Source organism: Condylostylus longicornis, unplaced genomic scaffold (assembly GCF_029603195.1).
Source record: "Condylostylus longicornis isolate FDR11 unplaced genomic scaffold, ASM2960319v2 ptg000040l, whole genome shotgun sequence".
Taxonomy (NCBI): Eukaryota; Metazoa; Arthropoda; class Insecta; order Diptera; family Dolichopodidae; genus Condylostylus; species Condylostylus longicornis.
Window position 1 is genome coordinate 637,864 of NW_026578009.1, and position 18,701 is coordinate 656,564.

Sequence of the window (18,701 nt, forward strand, 5' to 3'; positions counted from 1 at the left end):
GATTTTTGCGTTTCGTTTTCAAATCAAAAACGTTATTTTTTTAAATGTGTGTTTTTATTATTTAAAAAAAAAACCAAAATGAAAATAAAAAGGACTTTTCAATTTTTTAGAATACAAACACATTTAATTTGGATTAAAAGTGGCTATTTGGGAAATTTTATTAATTTAAATAGTTTGCAAAATAAAATTAAGTTCATATTGCCTTACAAAATTTTGGAGAGGTTGGTTTTAAAGTTAAAAGGTACATTTAAATTTATAAACATTCACTTTATTTAATGTTAATCTTACAGTTTAGTACAAGTTTTGTAATTTATATACTGACCTTCTGAATATTTTCTTTATTTTCATTTTTTATATTTTCCACGGTCATTTTTTTTCTTAGATTTAATTTTAATTTTTTTTATATCGTTGTATATTTCCTAATAATTTATTTTTTAAATAAAAATTTTTTTACAAAAAAAAAGACAATATAAATTCGAGTTGTTTTCCGAATTGCCTTAAGAATAACACTAAATGAATGGTATTATTTTAAATACAATGAAGCCAGAAGCATATCTGCTCTTTTATTTAAAATAAAATATTTTTATAACATTATCAATTTATATATACATATTAACTATATCATTCAACAGAAATGTAAATTACTTCTGTTGAGGAGAAATGATATTGTACGCTTTCATATACACATACATAATTATATTTAAGATTAAATGCATTCCTGTATACAATTTTCTGCATAAAAAATGAAAACCGCCCTATATATATATATGTATATGAAAACAAATATTATGGAAGTAAAATTTGCGAAGTCCATATTTAAAAGTAAAAGTTGATCAGGGAAACTATAGCATATAAATCGGATTTAACACATAACCGGATTTAAGCACCATAACACTTACTATACACTTTTAAAACACATACACACTTTTAGACCATCTTACTATTATAAAATTGAAATAAAAAATCATAAATAATACTAAAAATTCCTGTTTTTTACATATGTACATCCTTAAAACACACTGAAATTGTGTATTCGTAATAAAATTTAAACAAAAATTTGAGTTCTTCTTATAATTAGTTCAAAAATTCTAGTAAACCAAACAAAGATTTTTGTATATAAAAAATTTTCATTTTTTCGACATCACAAACAGAGCCTCTATTTTATAATTTCACACGAATTACAATAAAAATGCAACAATAAAGAAATTATTAATAAATTTTTACTTTCTTTCAAAATGGTATAATATGCACACACAAAAAAAGAAAAACGAAAATTAAAATATCATTAAAAAGTGGAAAAGAAACAAGTTAAAAATAATAATGAATAATATATAGGGACAATACATACATATGTATAAGTAAATTACAAATAAATTAATCGCCTTCTTGCACTTGAGAATGATTGCCGTTCCAAATTTCTTTTTTTGCTTCTTTTTTGAATAAGATAAAATTTAAAAGTTCGATATACGGCGAATTAAATAAAGATTTAATTAAAAACCCATACTCATTTTTTTTATTTTTTTAATGGACTAAAACATATTATATTTTCATCTTATTGAAGATAAGTTCATTAATAAAGATTTTGATCCCATATTGAAAGGAATTTGTGTTAATGTAGACAGAAAATTTAATGGAAATTTTTTAGTATTTAAATTTTTTACAGTATGCAATTTTTTTATTTACTCGCTACATACTATTTTAATGAGCAATAAAATAGTACCTTGAACAGGAGTGAAAATGATCCATTTGATAAAACAAACAACACTGATTTAAATAAAAGAAATATTTTCGGTTCGGTTATCATAAATTTTGCACTACATAATATGTATGTAAATACGTGCATTTCTTACAGTATAGCTTACAGTCCTAAGGTATTGTCTTCAATTTATGTATAACTGTAACAGAGAATTATTAAACCCTGTGTTACGTGTTTAAATTACCTAATGTACCCAATTCTTCATTTAGAACATTTAAAAGTAAATTGAAAATTATTTCTTAAAAATATTTTTGTAAATAATTAAATAGGTATACCTATTTTTTATCTATATACCTCATAATTAAAAAAAAGTATAAATGTGCCCCTGTACCTGTATACAATTATATTATTATGGTATTTTAAAGGTTGCCAACTTTCTTAAAATTTCTAAAGAAAATTTTCAAATAAAATTCACAAATTTTTATTGCATTACAATAAATCTTAAAATTGCGTTGTTTTTACTGTTCTAAAAAATTCCATTCGTTTACGAGATTGACCATTTTGGTCAAAAATTAATAATAATTGAAAATTACAGTACTTAAAATAAATAAAAATAAAAAATAGTGATAATTTTTTGAATTTCTAAATTTTATAAGGGCCATTAAAATCTTGTCACAGAAATAATTTTTTTATTATATCTTCTGTACCATAACGGACTTTTGAATGTTTAATGGTTTAAATTAAAATTTAAGCAACTGCGAAAAATTCTGTTAAAAATATTTTAAAGTTTTTAAAAATTTCGTACGAAATTATCGGGATACAGAAAATTAAAAAAATACAAGCTCTTTTAAAAGCAGTTTGTTTGAAATCCCTATCTTTTTCGGAACGGAAATTTTTTCGTAAACAAACTTGGACAAGAAAAAATTCATTAAAATCCCCGACACCCACTTCGGAACATAAGTTCTACCGATATTGATGCTCAAACCAACGGTATATGTTGTTTTAAAACTATACGTTTATACGCATATACATATGTGTTATATTTGATTGTTAATATAAATAGAAAAAATTTTTAATTTAAATAAAAATTGAAAATTAACATGAAAAATTCTCTAAATTCTCAAATTTATTTTATATTAATTTACATACTAAAATAATTATTTTATATTTATGCCACAAGATGTCTATAAAATAAATGAGGAATCAATATGGAAATTTGTTGATTATTCTTTCTTTATCCCAACAAACATTAGTAGGAAAATGACAATTTTAAGACAGCACCTAAAAAAAAATGACATGCTAAAATAATAAACACTGAAACTTCTGAAACAGTCGGAATCAAACGTCGCATTAGTATAATATATTGGTAAAAGAAAAAAGTTCCTCAATATAAGTAAATAAAGAAAATAATTAAACTGGACTTTGGAATCAAACATTTATTTTAATACATGTAGGAAAAAGAAATTCATTGTCACATTATAAATTAAATTTACACTACCAAAAATATTTAATATGCCAACAAAATTTTGGGATTATTTTAGTAACAAATTAGGAGAAACAAATTTTGGCAAATAAATGCACAGCTGATTTACATATAACATAAATTTAATAAAAATGATGTAAGTACGTTTGAGAAATAAATATGCAATGACTTTTTTATAATTTAAAATGCATTTTATAAATTTTTTCTTTTGAAATTGTACTAAACTATGTCAGATCATAATTGCAAAATTACAAAGCACATTTGCGTTATATAATGGCTCTTTCTTACAATTTCTAAATTGGTTCATAAAAGTCGAAATTCTATATTTTCATAATATTTTAATTAACGAGGGTTTCTTTTATTTAAAAAAATTAAGTTTCGATTGACACGTTTCTATGGACATAGGTATACCTATATATGTACATATATACAAATATGTGACAGATTATTTAATAAAAATCTTTAATATAAATTTTTCGTAAGGTGATGTAAGCCTTAAAGTTTCTTCAACTTTTTGAAAATAACCCAAAAACAAAAAAATATGTGTACATATACAAGTTTTTAAAATTTTGCATTTCTCTAAAACAAAATATTAACTAAAAAATAGCTGATAAAAAAGCTTAGAACAAACATTAAAAAATATATTATCCAATGTGTCGGCTTGGGTGAGTAGATAGATATCTATATTTATGTATTTACAATTTATTTATTGTTGAATCGATACAAATACCTTACAATTTTAGAATTTGTTTTATTTATATATTCTACGTATACCATGCTAACATTAAAGTAATTTTCACTGCATTTTTAATTCCATCAATGATAAGCTAATAAAGCAAAACCATACCATACTAGGTATTTTGACATTTACTATAGATCAATATCTAGCTGTAATAGCAATTCTAGCTCTAACATTTTTTCTTACTGAAGAAAATTGCATTAAATACACCAATATATTAAATATATATCATTAACATATTCAAACATTGATTATTGTCAAATAATGGTAAACGCTTGCCAAATATTTGTTTTATTAATTTATAAAATGATTTAGAAAAGGTCAAGGCTGATTAGTATTTATCGTTGATGAAATGATTCTGTGCTTTATTTATTCTATATTTAGATAAATAATTTTGTATAAATCACACAGGAATTTTTTTAGAGAAATACATACTTAAATGTAGGTGATTTTCTAAAATACTCGCCTTATACTAAGCAAAATATAACATATATATTATTATATACACATGTGTATGTACCCATATTTAATATTTAAAAAAATGATAATAATTTTTTTAAATATTAAATCAAACAATTTCTTTTTCTTTTTTTTTATCATCCCATTTATAAAAAAATACATAGTAGCTAATGGATTAAATTGATTGTAAATTAAGTGTTCCCGTTTATTTATTTATTAATTTGTGTTATTTTAAAGCTTAAGTAATTTACATTATTCGCATATAGATGTTCTTCATTTATCTTTTATACACAATAGTTATACACACACATTTAATTTTTGTTTTTATTTTCTAATTTCTTGAGTAAACTGATTGATAAGGCGATTGAAGCCATCTAATTGATTCATTTTCTTATACTCAAATCAATTTACTTATAAAAATTGTAAACGAAATTAATTTACATAAAGATTATAATTAGACCAATTATACAATTCATGTGAATCAATCAATTCATTAAAATCATATGAATTTATTTTTTTTAATATAATTTATTATTAACATAATTAATCTTTAACCTATTAAGAGTTAGTGAACTGACGTCATTAAAACATATTTTGTTTTAAGCATCTTTCTTTTTATTTTTCTATTTTTAAAATTTCTCTCAAGTAATATTGGGATTCAATCATTCTTATAAATTTTTTTAAGTAATATATTATACATATATAATATATATAGAATTGTTTATTGTACATGTTTGTTTGTTTGTTTGCTTTATGAATACTAAAATACATACACCTATCTACTTATGTATAAATTGAAAGTTTACTATATTGTATATAAACTGAAGCCAACAAGTTTTTTTATTAATTTATTCTATATTTTTATATTTTAATATAAATAGTTGTATTTATAATAATTCTTATCTCTTAGTTTTTTCATATCTGTCTTATACTAATGTCAAATTTTTCAATGTATAGAATGATAGGGTAGGTCGCCGTATTATTGTTCTTGTATATTAAGTGAGAAGTAGGGAGAACTTATTAAAATATTTACATATTTATGTAAATAGCTTTTATATCTTTAATGAAGAAAAGTTTTTTTTTTTGCTAAATAAAAACAAATGATGTTTTCAGCAGTGTATTTAATGATACAGCACGATTTGGATGTAAAAAATTTCAAATAAATTTTTAAAAAATTAAAAGTTATTGTTATAATTATAAAATAGAATAAATAAATGAATTTTAAATTTGTAATTGAATAATAAATTTCGCGTTTTTACAAAAGATATTTTGTAAAATTTCGTAAGTATTTCAAAGAATCAGTCTTAAGTGGGATATTTCGAATGTATAAAGCTGATTAAAAAGTTGTATGTAAGTGCATAATTACATTATATGAAATTTTAAATTTAATTACCAAATATTTTAAAAAAATTCTTTTGAAACTCTAAATCAAAGTTTGATTTAATTAAGATTTATTAAGGTGAACATTAAAATGTTTTTCGTTTCAAAACTTGTTTACATCTTTATTTTGCATTTTTTGTATCTATATACATACATAAGATACATAGATATATATATATATGTATATATATATATATATATATTTGATTTCACTGAATTAATTTAAAAAGCTTGAACCAATAATTTTTACATTCTTTTTTTATTTTTATTTCTTTATATCTGAATGTACATACGAACATACAATCTAAATGTTTATTTATGTGTTTTGCAATTACAAATTATTTACATAATATGTATGATAAAATTGTGCAAAATAATATATAGTTATGTATATACATATTATTTATTTTCGAAATGCGTAATAAGTAAAATAATTATTGTTTATTTATAATGAACGTAATATTTTATAAAAACACAAATATGTATGTATGTATGTTTATATAAAGCATAGGAAAATGAATTGTAAAGTCAGATATTATGCTGAAAATAAGTATATAAAAACTTCTAGGTCAAATAATTTAAACTTAAAAATAATGCATACATTTGTACATACGACATTCTTCAAAAAAAAAATTAAATTATTTATTTGCCATGATATTGAAAATTTTTAAATTATGTACCTACATATGTATGTATATGAACCCATAAATTTTTAAGTGACCATAAAATCTACATGTTTGTAGTAAGTATATGCATAAGATTTAATTAAGTTGGTCGCATATGACTTTACAACTACATAAAATCCGGTAATAAAAGATCTGACGAGCTATAAAATAAGTCATTTAGCTCCAATTAAACAACAAAAACAAATTTTTAATCCACTTCAATCCAGTCGAAATAAAATCATACATGTCTTCTTTTCTTTTTACTTACTAAAATATTTACATTTTAATCAAATAAATTTAATAACAATTTCCATATGGTATGTGAAACTAATAACTTATCACAGAAAATCTATTTAATTTGTTGCAACTTTCTACAAGTTCACCTAAATTATATAACAAAATTCGTTAAAATAAATGAAAATAATAATTATTGAAATGAAAATAATAATTGTTTATTTTACGAGGTACAGCACTAATTTATTATAAGTAAAATTGAAATTTCAAAATTTCAAGCAAAGGTTAATTTTGAGTTTCATTACAGATTAAGAATTTTGTAATACATAATAAAAACTTTGCAAAGTTCAAATAATTGGTAAGATGTCATAATCAATTTGCTTTTTGAAATTTCTCAAATTTATATTAAAATATTATTATAGGATTTTTTATTGCATTTCAAATTTGTTTTGGACGACTGCCAGTTACGTAAATACTCTTAATTGAAGATTGTTGACAAGGTTTCATTTAATTTCAAAGGATTTTTATTGATGTGTATTTTAAAATGTGTTATAATTTCTATAATTTGCGAGTACATTCGCAGATTAAATTGTTCATATTTTTTTTAATTATATCACCTTGCTTTTACTTAAAAAAACAGTTGACTGAATAAATAAATATTATAATTATTTTATATGTTTAATTTATTAGTGTACTTTATTTTGTAACAATAGAATTATACGCTTTAAATTAATCAAAGAAACAATTTCCAAACAAAGTTAGGAAAATTATTATGTTATCTTTTTCGTATTTATTTATACAGCAACATTCAAATCACCGGCTAAAACTGTTTTTGTATTTGTTTCCTTTATTTATATATTATATTTTTACAAAATAGTAGATAACACTCAGGATTTAATAATACACGGTAAACAAAAATTTACTTTTTATATACAGCGTGTACTAGAATATTATCAACTTACAATATTTTTATTTTATTATCAAATTAAGCGAAACATTTTTTTATTTTGTATTTAACAAATACTTTAATTTATCTTTCAATTTAATTATTTAACAGAGATTTCATTTATGTTGAAGCATTTTTAAGAAAAAGTAATGAAAGTTTTACAGGAATTTGTTCAAATGAAATTTATTTATTCACTTGTTAAAAAGAACAATTTTTGAAATACGAGTATGTAATGTTTTCCACTGCCCATCATTAATGAAATTCAGACTAAACCATACTTAATATAAAATAATGAAGATATTATATTAATTGATATTGCGTAATTATATTGAAATTTTGGTGTAAATAAACACCCTGTGTATAATCCTGCTATCAATTACATTATCAAAATAATGAAATAAATATTATGTTTTCCAATGGCACTAATCAATTATTTTATTGAAAAAAAATATTGAAAATCACTTCTTGTTTGATATTTTTCATTTTTAATACATATTCCTTTATTTTTATTTATTATTGCAAATTTATCAAAAAAAAAATAATTTTACTTTATTTTACTTGTATTTGTAGATCTTCATAATGAGTCTCATTGAGAAACCAAATTTAACTATGGCTTTGACAGCTACAACTTCACAAAATCAAAATACAATTAATTCAAATTTAAATAATGAAAATTACGCCACCGTTCTACAAAACAAAGAAAACGAAACAAAAATAACTGGTATATATTTTTGATAATTTGTATTTCATTATTAATTATGACTTGTGTAATTTGCAGAAGAACATAATAAAACGAACAACATAGAAAATGTTATGATTAGTCTGATAGCTGGAGCAACAGCTGGTGCCTTAGCAAAAACTACCATTGCTCCTTTAGATAGAACGAAAATAAATTTTCAGATAAAGTAAATGAAGTACACAATTGTAATTTTAAATATTTTAAAAAAAAAACAAAATTATAAAAAAGGTCACCAATTGAAGACAGTAAAAATAAAGTTTTTATCATCTTTCAGCAAAAATATACCTTATTCTTTTGGAGCGGCCTTGGGATTTATTAGGAACACTTATGAAAAAGAAGGATTTCTTTCTCTTTGGCGTGGAAATTCTGCAACAATGGCTAGGATAATTCCATATGCAGCGATTCAATTTGCAGCACATGAACAATGGAAAAGAATTTTAAAAGTTGATCAAGAAAAAGAGTATGTAAAAATCTTTTCTTTTTAAAGAATTTGGTAATTAATATGTTTTATAATTACTAGAACAAAAATTAGGCGCTTTGTAGCAGGATCATTAGCTGGTATTACGTCACAATCTCTCACGTACCCATTAGATTTGGCAAGAGCAAGAATGGCTGTTACAGATAAATACTCGGGTTATAAGTATGTATGATATATTTTGTTTTTTTATGTATTGATAACCAAAGAAATTTATTTCCTGAAAATTTGTAGAACATTAAGACAAGTTTTTCTAAAAATCTGGGTTGAAGAAGGACCTAGAACTTTATATAGAGGATATTTTGCTACAATTTTAGGTGTAATTCCGTATGCTGGCGCGTCGTTTTTTACTTACGAAACTCTTAAAAGGAAGTATTTTGGTAAGATTTTTCACTCAGGAATTTGTTGTACTAGAATAAAAAAATAAATGTTTTATATACATTTTTATAAATTAATATACACATTATATTTAGCTATTTTGTTAAACTATCAGAATTTATACAAACATAATAACAAATTTTGTATAACACAGTGATATTTGATTTGACTAAATGAGAGACTAAAAAGTGCTTTTGTTTTACCAAAACGTAGATTCTTATGTTCATAAAAGTTGATCTAAATAATGATAAAATGATAATATTACTCATAACGTTGTAAACAATTGTGTATCATTAATCATTGACATAAAGTTTACATAAAAAATATTTCAATGAGCTTTTTTTGTATTTTTCAGAATTGACTGACACTACAAAACTTTCAATGGTAATGTCTTTAATTTGTGGAGCTTGTTCCGGTGTGGTTGGTCAAACTGCATCTTATCCTTTAGACATTGTACGAAGACGTATGCAAACAATGGGTGTTCGTAAAGATACTGGCCAATATAACACAATACTCTCCACATTAAAAAAAATCTATAGGTAAGTCACAATTTTTAAAATTCTAAAACTAAGAAATTATGGCATATGCTTTAGTTTACTATTATTGTATTAAATACTTTTGTATTAAAAAATATTTATTTTAGGGAGGAAGGTTTAAAGAATGGATTTTTCAAAGGGCTAAGTATGAATTGGATCAAAGGTCCTATAGCTGTTGGTATTAGTTTCTCAACATATGATTCTATCAAAGAATTTATAAGAGAGTTGCATCAATATAAACGTGGAAGGTATTCATGATCAAATTTCGTATAGCGGAAAATATTAATTGTGAATTTATAGGAATAATTCATAGGAGTTTAAAGTATTGGGTAACCAATAAATTGAAGAATTGTGTAATTAAAAATAATATATTTGTTAAATAGTTTTCAACTGACTTTCCACTTATACTCTAAAAGTATAAATATTGTCAATTTTCGTTAAAATTTTAAGATAATTATAGATGTTAATAAAAACGATTCTTACTATTCAGCGCACTATTGGAAAGACAATAATAATAAGTCAAAATAAATTATTGAAATTTCATTTTCTATTGTAAATTAAAAAAATTGACTTGACTTTCTAAATATAATATGGTATTTTTATAATAAAACATACTTTTAGAAAAAAATATTTGGGAATTAAGTATTTAAGCTGTGTAATTTTGTTATGTGTATTTTGTGCCATTTTTATAAATATAAAACCCAAAAACTTATAAGTATCAATGTTATATTATTTTTCAATTGAAAATTAATTTTACATCTTTAATTTGGAAGACTAGACATGCTTATAGAATATAAAAAATTGAGAACTTAAACAGAATACGTAGTTTCCAAAAAAAAGAAACATAGATTTCAAATAGAAATTCAAATAATATAAAGTTTATACTTAAGTATGCAATAATATGCAATTAATGAAACAGAGTTTATTGACCGATTGATAAAAATATAAGTTAGAAAATTCTTACCTTGAATTCCCTTAAGCTTCAGATTATAATCAATCAACCATATATAGATATTAGGTAATAGGTATTTTATTATAGTTAACGTTATTTAGACTATTTAAGCACTTCCATTTTCATATTCTTGGCAATTTGGTAAAAGTGCATAATATAGGCATGCTAAAATATACATGTAAGGCGGGTACGTTGGTTTCTTGCGAAGAAACCTATGTTTTTAATGTGTAAATGTTTTTACCAGCCTGAATATTAAGAAAAAAATAAAACACAGAACACAAATTTTCAATGTCTCTTAACCGTAATCTTCTTTATCACATTTTTAACTCACATCTCAGCTAAATTTTTGTATATAAGAAATGTAAAACGCGATTTATTTTCATAAATTGCAGAAATACATTAAATATTATAAATATTTATTAAAACTCAAAAAAACCACTCGCTAAAGAAATTATATTATGTAGTTGTTTCTACGGATAACGCTAAATCATGGCGCTCACCTCAACATCTTTGAGCTCGTAATTTATATGAGTATATTACCTATGGTATGTACTTTCTAAAATGTTGCTAGACAACATAAAAAGGTCTTGGATCAAATCTCTCACACGGTACGCTTTTTTCAATGCGGAAGCTTGCTTACTTTTTATTAAAGCAAAAACTTAAGCCATTATAATATAACAGAACGTAACTTACAATCATGACTTGTTATGCATCATTTATTCATTTGTGAAAAACAAGTACAACGAAAAAAAAAAATTTTTAGAAAACAGTTCCAAATTTATTTAAATTTAGCGTAGGAACACATAATAATATTCAACTTAGATTTTCATTCTAAGTTAATTATTTAAATATTTTAATACATATTATTTCCTTTTGACTTATTGAGAAGATATGGCAATCAGGTAAATAACTGTCATTAGTGGAGCATGACATAAGTGGGAAATAGACCAGGAGTTATTTCGCCTATGTTACATTTAGTTTTTAAGTTCTATGGACATGTCATGCGGCTATGAATTTTTAATTTCCATGTGCGTTTTTATCATAAATTGTATAACCAAAGCGGTAAACAGCAACGGCTATTAGATAAATTTTACAGTTTTTACACATAATGTCACACACATTTGGAAATAAAAAAATTAAAAAAAAAACGGTTATATAAAAATTTATGATATTTCTTCTTCAACTTCTTTCTCTAGATCAACTTCTTTTTCTAGATGCCAAATTACGGGCATTTGTCAAATTAATTAATTAAATAATTAAAAGTTATTTGAGATAAAAAAAAATTGTTTGCAATACATCAAACTTTTTATTACTTAAAATATGTTTTTTTTTTTCAAAATCAAAAATTGTAAGTTGTTTCAGACTTTTCTATAAATTTTTAAAATGTTAAAAATGATATGTAAACATTCGATATGTAATCGTGCTCGACATCGAAAAATTTTATTTCTTCGTCAAAAAAATAAAGGAAAAAACAAAAGAAAAATATTGAAGTTGATTTAGATTGACGAATTAAATTCATCGGATATCTAAAAGGTATTTATTTATAAAAACAAATTAACAATATATCTGTTCACCATATTAAGTTTTTATATAAGTATTAAGTTTTTATATAAGTATATAAGTTTTTATATAAGTTTTTATTAAGCATTAAAATATTTAATAAAATATTTAATGGTCACTTTGATAAAATGTAACGTGACACTTTTTAAAATACAAAAAACGTCAAATTTTATTGCATGTTATCAATGACAACATTTTCGCAATCACATTCTGGAAAAAAATTAATTGCAATATATAATTTTGGGCGTTTTTGTTTTTAAGCCTAAATTTTTATATCTGTCACATATAATAAGAGGATAAAGAAAATTATCATTACATAACGAATCTCTTCATATAAATCTCGAAGTTAGTTTTAAAATAATTGGATGAAAAAATAATAGAGTTATTTTTTGACAATGTGTATTTGACAGTGTATTTGACATTTGACAAAGTGTCATCAAAAGTGGCATAATTTATCAAAAAATTAAATAAGCACTTTCCGTAAAAAAAGGCATTCAAACGACAATAACCTTATTATTATATTTTTGCTAACTTAAAACCGATTAAAAAATGTAATTCGGTCTCGTGACGAGATTTATTTCAAATTTTTAGACAACAAACAAAGTGTCAGAGTAGATATGCTCTTTTCCATGTTATCAATTGTATAAACTAAAGAATACATGTTCAATACAAAAAATAAAAATTTAATTTAAAAGTTTGACTCTTTTGATTTTGTATATGACACAATTAAATGAAATAAACTTGAATTCAGTTCCTATCTATAGTAGATAAATAAAATAATGACGTTTAGTTAAGTATATTGTGAATTAACAGAGTTTATTTTTTAATGGCGGTGTGAGTGCGACGGAATTAAACTAGAAGAAAAGGAAAATTTTAATATACAAAATATTTAAAGTGTTTTTTGCAACTTAAATTATAAAAATATATAATTATAAGTGATAAACGCTTGTAATAATAAAACCAAAGTGTGATAAATAAAATTATTTTAGAAAATATTTGGCAACAAAAATTTATTGGTAAGAAAAAAAAATCATACCTATAAAATTTTTTTTTGGAGTGATATGGAAAAAAATGAATACATATATATACATATTACATACATAAGTACGTAATATTCTAATCATAAATATGCATATACATATGTACATCAATATATATAAATGTATAAAATTAGAATTAAAATATTTAAGAAAAAATTAAAAAGATTTCCTTTATACTTTCAATATGTAGTAAGGTTTTATTGTACAATATTGAAGCATTTTTTCTGTTTTCCAATTTGGCAGAAAAATTATAATGCTTAAATTAACTATGTAGGGAACCTATGTACATATTTAATTAAAGTTGTGCAGATAAATGTAATGGATTGAAAAAAAAAAATGTTTTCCAGACTAAGTTGCTGTATATATGTATCTAAAAAAGTATCTATTCAAGTGCAATTTTATGGGGGTGGATATCAATATAATTTTATATGTTTCTGGATATTACATATATGTGTAATGTTTTTATGATTAATATTGGATATATCAATATTATACATATATGTTCATATATAATTTATATGCATATATAAATATATGTAATTTTCCAGAACTAGTATATGTACATAACATACATATATGTAAGCATTATTTATTACTATATATTTGTAAAAGAAAAGTGTTCAAATCTCGCACTTAATATCTAGGAAAAACTTATACAATCATATACGAGTATGTAGGTATACCTACAAAATAAAAGCTACAGGTCTTTTGATATTAGCACTAAAAAGGTTGATAGGTAGGTAGGTACCTACCTGAAAGGTAAAAATAATTTAAGTTATGCGCATTTGATGCTTGAAAACTGCTATTTTTAGTACATATTTGTTACATGTTTTCTGGTTTTCATGAAATTGCCTAGCAGATATTTAAATGAATTTTCAAAAACATTAAATCATATTGGAAAATAGTAACAAAATAAGATTATCAATTAATGTTAAAGTAAAAATTATGTATACTTATCTAGGTTTACCTACTTACCTACTTGCACAATTATTTACATGTTATTTATACATTTCCCTATACGTATATTAATTTATATTAAGAAAGTAAGGACATTAATTTAAAAACGAAAATATTACCCACATTATATATAAACATCTTAATTTCTAGTTTTTCGACCCGCTAAAAGAGGTAGGAAACTATTTTTTCTAATTATTCTTAGATCTGGACAATTATTCTTAGATTTGAAATTAATTGAAATTAATTTCAAATCTAATTATAATTATAATTATTAATAAAATTAAATCATTTCTTATGTTTTCTATTGATACCAACCATGCAATAAGTAGAAATAAATAGGTAAAGATTTAATGTACAATACTTGTATGGGTGTAATCATGCTCATGTACGTAATCATGCTAATTTTACATAAAAAAGTAATTAATATGTTGTATAGGATTAATAATTGTCAAACAAATATTATTTGTATATATGTAATTATTAATTATATAATTATGTAACGTATTTATTTGTAAGTTTTGATATTTTTTTTATTAATTTCAGTTATTTCAGATTATTTATTTTACAATAGTTTTTTAAATATTATCTTGGAACTTTCAGGAATTATCAATTACATAAATATTCATTAACTGAAATTTACATGTATATAGAAGAATTCAATTTCAACTTTTAGAAGAAAAAATCATTGGAATTAAGTAGATAAATAAGGCCCCATATGTAGGACCTTCGGGGTTGTATCTCAAAATTTTTATAATTTTACGTGTTCCAAGTGGTATAAAATGCGTTTTCGAAACGCAGAGAAAAACAAATTTTATATCCAAAAAATTTTAGATGCTTTTTGTAAAATTTTAGCGAAAAATATTACAAGTATATCTTAATATTTAAATTGACGTAACGCTGATTTTTGCATTGAATGTTTGTATAAAAAATTAGTAATAGGCGGCTAATTCTAAGGAGATTGGTAATAATATTTGTACTTTACTTATAACTAATGTCAATTACAAAAGAAATGTCGATGTCAAATCATCAAAATTTTTATACCTAAAATTTGGCAATACAATCACATTGTATCTAATTTTCGATTAAAAGACAGCATAAAAACGATTTCAAAACTTTGTTTTTGACAATATGGAATACTGCGACACTAATTAGCTCTGCAAATAAAAAAACTACTTTTTCAAAAAATTAAAAAGTAAAATAAAAACTTTTTCTTATTTTTTGAGAACAAAAAAAGAAAAATGAAGTTTGTTGAAATTTTATACCTATGGAAAATGCGTTATACAATAAACTTTTTTAAGAGAAAAAGTTTAATTTGATAGAAATTTTTGTAACGATTTCATTTTTAATAAATTTATAATTATTTTTATTAATATTGATAAGTACAATTAGAAAAACTTATTGCTGATGTGTTCAAATACGACATTTTTATCAGATTCTAAGAACTTTTTTATTATTTATCAAGTAGCTAGTTTATTTATTTATTTTCTAAAAGCGGGTACGTGGGGCTTTTTTTAATTGGATTATCTAGACTAACTAAAGTTTAAAAAAAAATTTTGTAATAGTTTGATATGTCAAATTGATAATATTGATATCATAAGTTTATAAGTAAGTAGTATAATAAAATCAGAAATATTAAATGTAGAAGGGTGGGTGAACTTATTTAAAAAGAAAATATAAAGGATAAGTGTGCGAGGAGAAAAAGGAAGAAAGGTTTTTGTTTTTTAAATTATGGAAACTAGTGAATTTCAATAACCAGCTAAATTTAGGAAAAATAAATTTTTACGTTAACTCCACAAAATTAAATATTTTATTTGGCAATTGCAGAAGAAAAATATTTAAGTACATATTGTGGAATTTAAATTTCGCAGGCTTCACATATTCTAACAAAATAATATTTTTATTCAAACAAATTTCATTTCTTAAAAAATTAGTTTAAGAAATGAGTAAGAGGAACTTTTTAACCTTTTAATTTTCTTTCAACCAATCAAAATTTTGATTAACCAAGATCATGTCACATTTATTTAAAATCCATTTTCTTTTTGTCACCGATAAATTTGTTAAAACAAACAAATTTGTATATAAAATATAGAATATATTGTATAGAAATTTATAGATAAAATCGAAAAACATTACTTAATAGAAATTTCGGATTTTAAAACTTTTACCCTTTTTATATTTTTCAAATAATCAGCTTTATCATGAATTTTGTTCGTAACCCTGAAATTCGAAAAATTAAAAATGCCATATTGTCATTTCCGAATTACTAAAATTCTGCTCCGAATATTCGTAACAGAGCAGTTATAAAGCATACGTTTGTAGTAAAAATAAATTGTAACACAGCTACCATGAATTATTTTAACTTGTCTTCTACTGAAAATATTAAAGTTTACTAATTTTTTATAAGAAATTTAAATATTAATAATATGAAGTAAATCGTTAACTTCTCATATTTTTTTGGTCTGAATTTTGTAGTTAATTGAAATAAATCAATGAACATTTTTCAATAATGCTGATTAAACTATGTTAAACGAAGTTCAATTTAGTTGAATTCGTGGTTACTATTCTGACTGCAAGATATCTTATTAGTTAAAACTGCACTTCACTGAAGTAGCGCTGCGAAAGAACCTCTGGTGTCAAAAAGCTTGAATTATATATTCTCTACTAACTGAGGATATGAATATAAAAATAGGAAAAAAACTATGCTCTTGATTTGACACCAGATCTTTTGCAATTCTACTTAAAGAAGTTCAAAAACTGTTATATTAATATTATTATATAGATAATATTATAATCGTTTTATTAAAGTATGATAGAATATATTTTTAATTTTACTAAATCAAATTTTTCTATCAACTTTTTGCACATTTAAAATGAAAAGAGATTAACTCCTTATCTAATGTATAATGTAAAAATTTTTATGCTAGAATTTTACGATATAGTTCGAGCTGCATTTAAGTTAAATTAAACATGGTTTAAATCGAGTATAGTACAAAATTAAGGAAATAAAATTTTTAATTAAATTCGTAGTTTAAATGATAATGATAATGAAAAGAAAAAAAATTAAATTCACAACTTTTTTTACTTAATACAAGTGGAACAATGTAAGCATATTGATTTTCATCATTTTGATAATGTCTGTGAAATCTGTTTCTTAAATTTTTATTTAATTATAAGTAGCGACCAATGGAACAAAAAAAAAAAAACAACGATTTTTTTTTTCTATAATAAAGTATATTAAGATTCAAAGTCATTTTTCTTAAGCGTGTGTTTATATTGAAATTAATGTCAGCGTTTAATCACTTATCAGCAAAATATTAAATTACTGAGTTTATTATTCAATATAACTACATAGCCATATACATATGTATATATATATGAAATTTATATATTTTGCTTTATTTCTTTCAAGTTTAACCCATGACTTTCTATATATGTAGAGTATTTTTTTTTATTATTGTTTTAGTAGATATTAAACCATATAAGTATAGCTTAAAGCTATTATTATAATTTTTTTTGTTGCTTGGTTTTTCTTGCCTTTTTTTTATTTTTGCTCTAACCAATATACTTAATATTGTTATATACGTATATTAAATATTATGTATTCATATATCTATTAATACTCGTATAAATAAATATTCAGATTCCATTAACATAAAATTAATAAGAATTCTAAAAAAAAAAGTTTACTATGACGTATAAATTTAAGATATAATAAGTATAATATTTGTGTTTATGTGCATATTTGCAAAATATTACAAACCTTTATTTGTCATATATAAATGCCACTTGTTTTGGTAAATATGTATATATATTTGATAATAACTGAATTTCATAGAAAAGTTTTATTTAAAATAATAATTTTTTATTCAAAATTTATTGAAAATAAATTTTATCAAAATTATATTCAAAACAATAAATGAAATTTGAAATATTTTATTGGTATACTATTATAAAATTACATAATGATGGGGACACAACGTCATGGGGAAAAATAAGTATAACATTTTTAATTATATGCAAACGTAATATTCTTTAATATGTTCCTGGCAAATCAATTATACTGAAAACGTCATACTATTTCTGTGAATATTTATTTCAATATGCATCTTGAAATTATAAATGAAGACTAGTATATTTTGAAATAGAAACAAGAAATCAGTTTTTATTAAATGAATTAATTCAAGGTTTTAATTATTTTTCTTATGAATTGTTGAGTGAAATTAAATTCAAAAGAATTGGCAAGAAATTTAAATATTTAGTTATGAATATTTAATCTTTTTATCAAATTTGTAAGATAGGAAATATTTACTTTAATTTGACTAAAATTTGATAAAATTGTTTGATATAATTTTATTTAACAGATCAAATAGATTTCTATACCGTACAATTCAAATAACAAAAGACCCATTATAACATTTTTTTGACATCTAAACTTGCCAAGTTCCATTATTTATACAGTCTT

The 18,701-nt window shown here is 22.6% G+C and overlaps 2 protein-coding genes across 8 annotated transcripts in view; both read left to right on the forward strand.

The window, feature by feature from the left end:
* The first annotated feature begins 3,025 nt into the window (after positions 1-3,025).
* Positions 3,026-10,375, forward strand: LOC129609622 (mitochondrial coenzyme A transporter SLC25A42). Its single transcript, XM_055521664.1, has 9 exons — positions 3,026-3,315; positions 8,173-8,323; positions 8,381-8,507; positions 8,616-8,801; positions 8,862-8,981; positions 9,051-9,196; positions 9,550-9,733; positions 9,838-9,978; positions 10,031-10,375. The coding sequence occupies exons 2-9, from the start codon at positions 8,182-8,184 to the stop codon at positions 10,041-10,043; spliced, it is 1,059 nt and encodes a 352-aa protein (XP_055377639.1). The 5' UTR covers positions 3,026-3,315; positions 8,173-8,181; the 3' UTR covers positions 10,044-10,375.
* Positions 10,376-13,076: 2,701 nt separating this feature from the next.
* The window catches only part of LOC129609511 (signal transducer and transcription activator), a 30,684-nt gene continuing 25,059 nt past the window's right edge, over positions 13,077-18,701 (forward strand). For all 7 annotated transcript variants that reach the window (XM_055521458.1, XM_055521456.1, XM_055521455.1 and 4 more), the window contains exon 1: positions 13,077-13,258. The gene's annotated coding sequence lies outside the window, so the exon portion shown is untranslated. The remainder of the gene's footprint in view (positions 13,259-18,701) is intronic.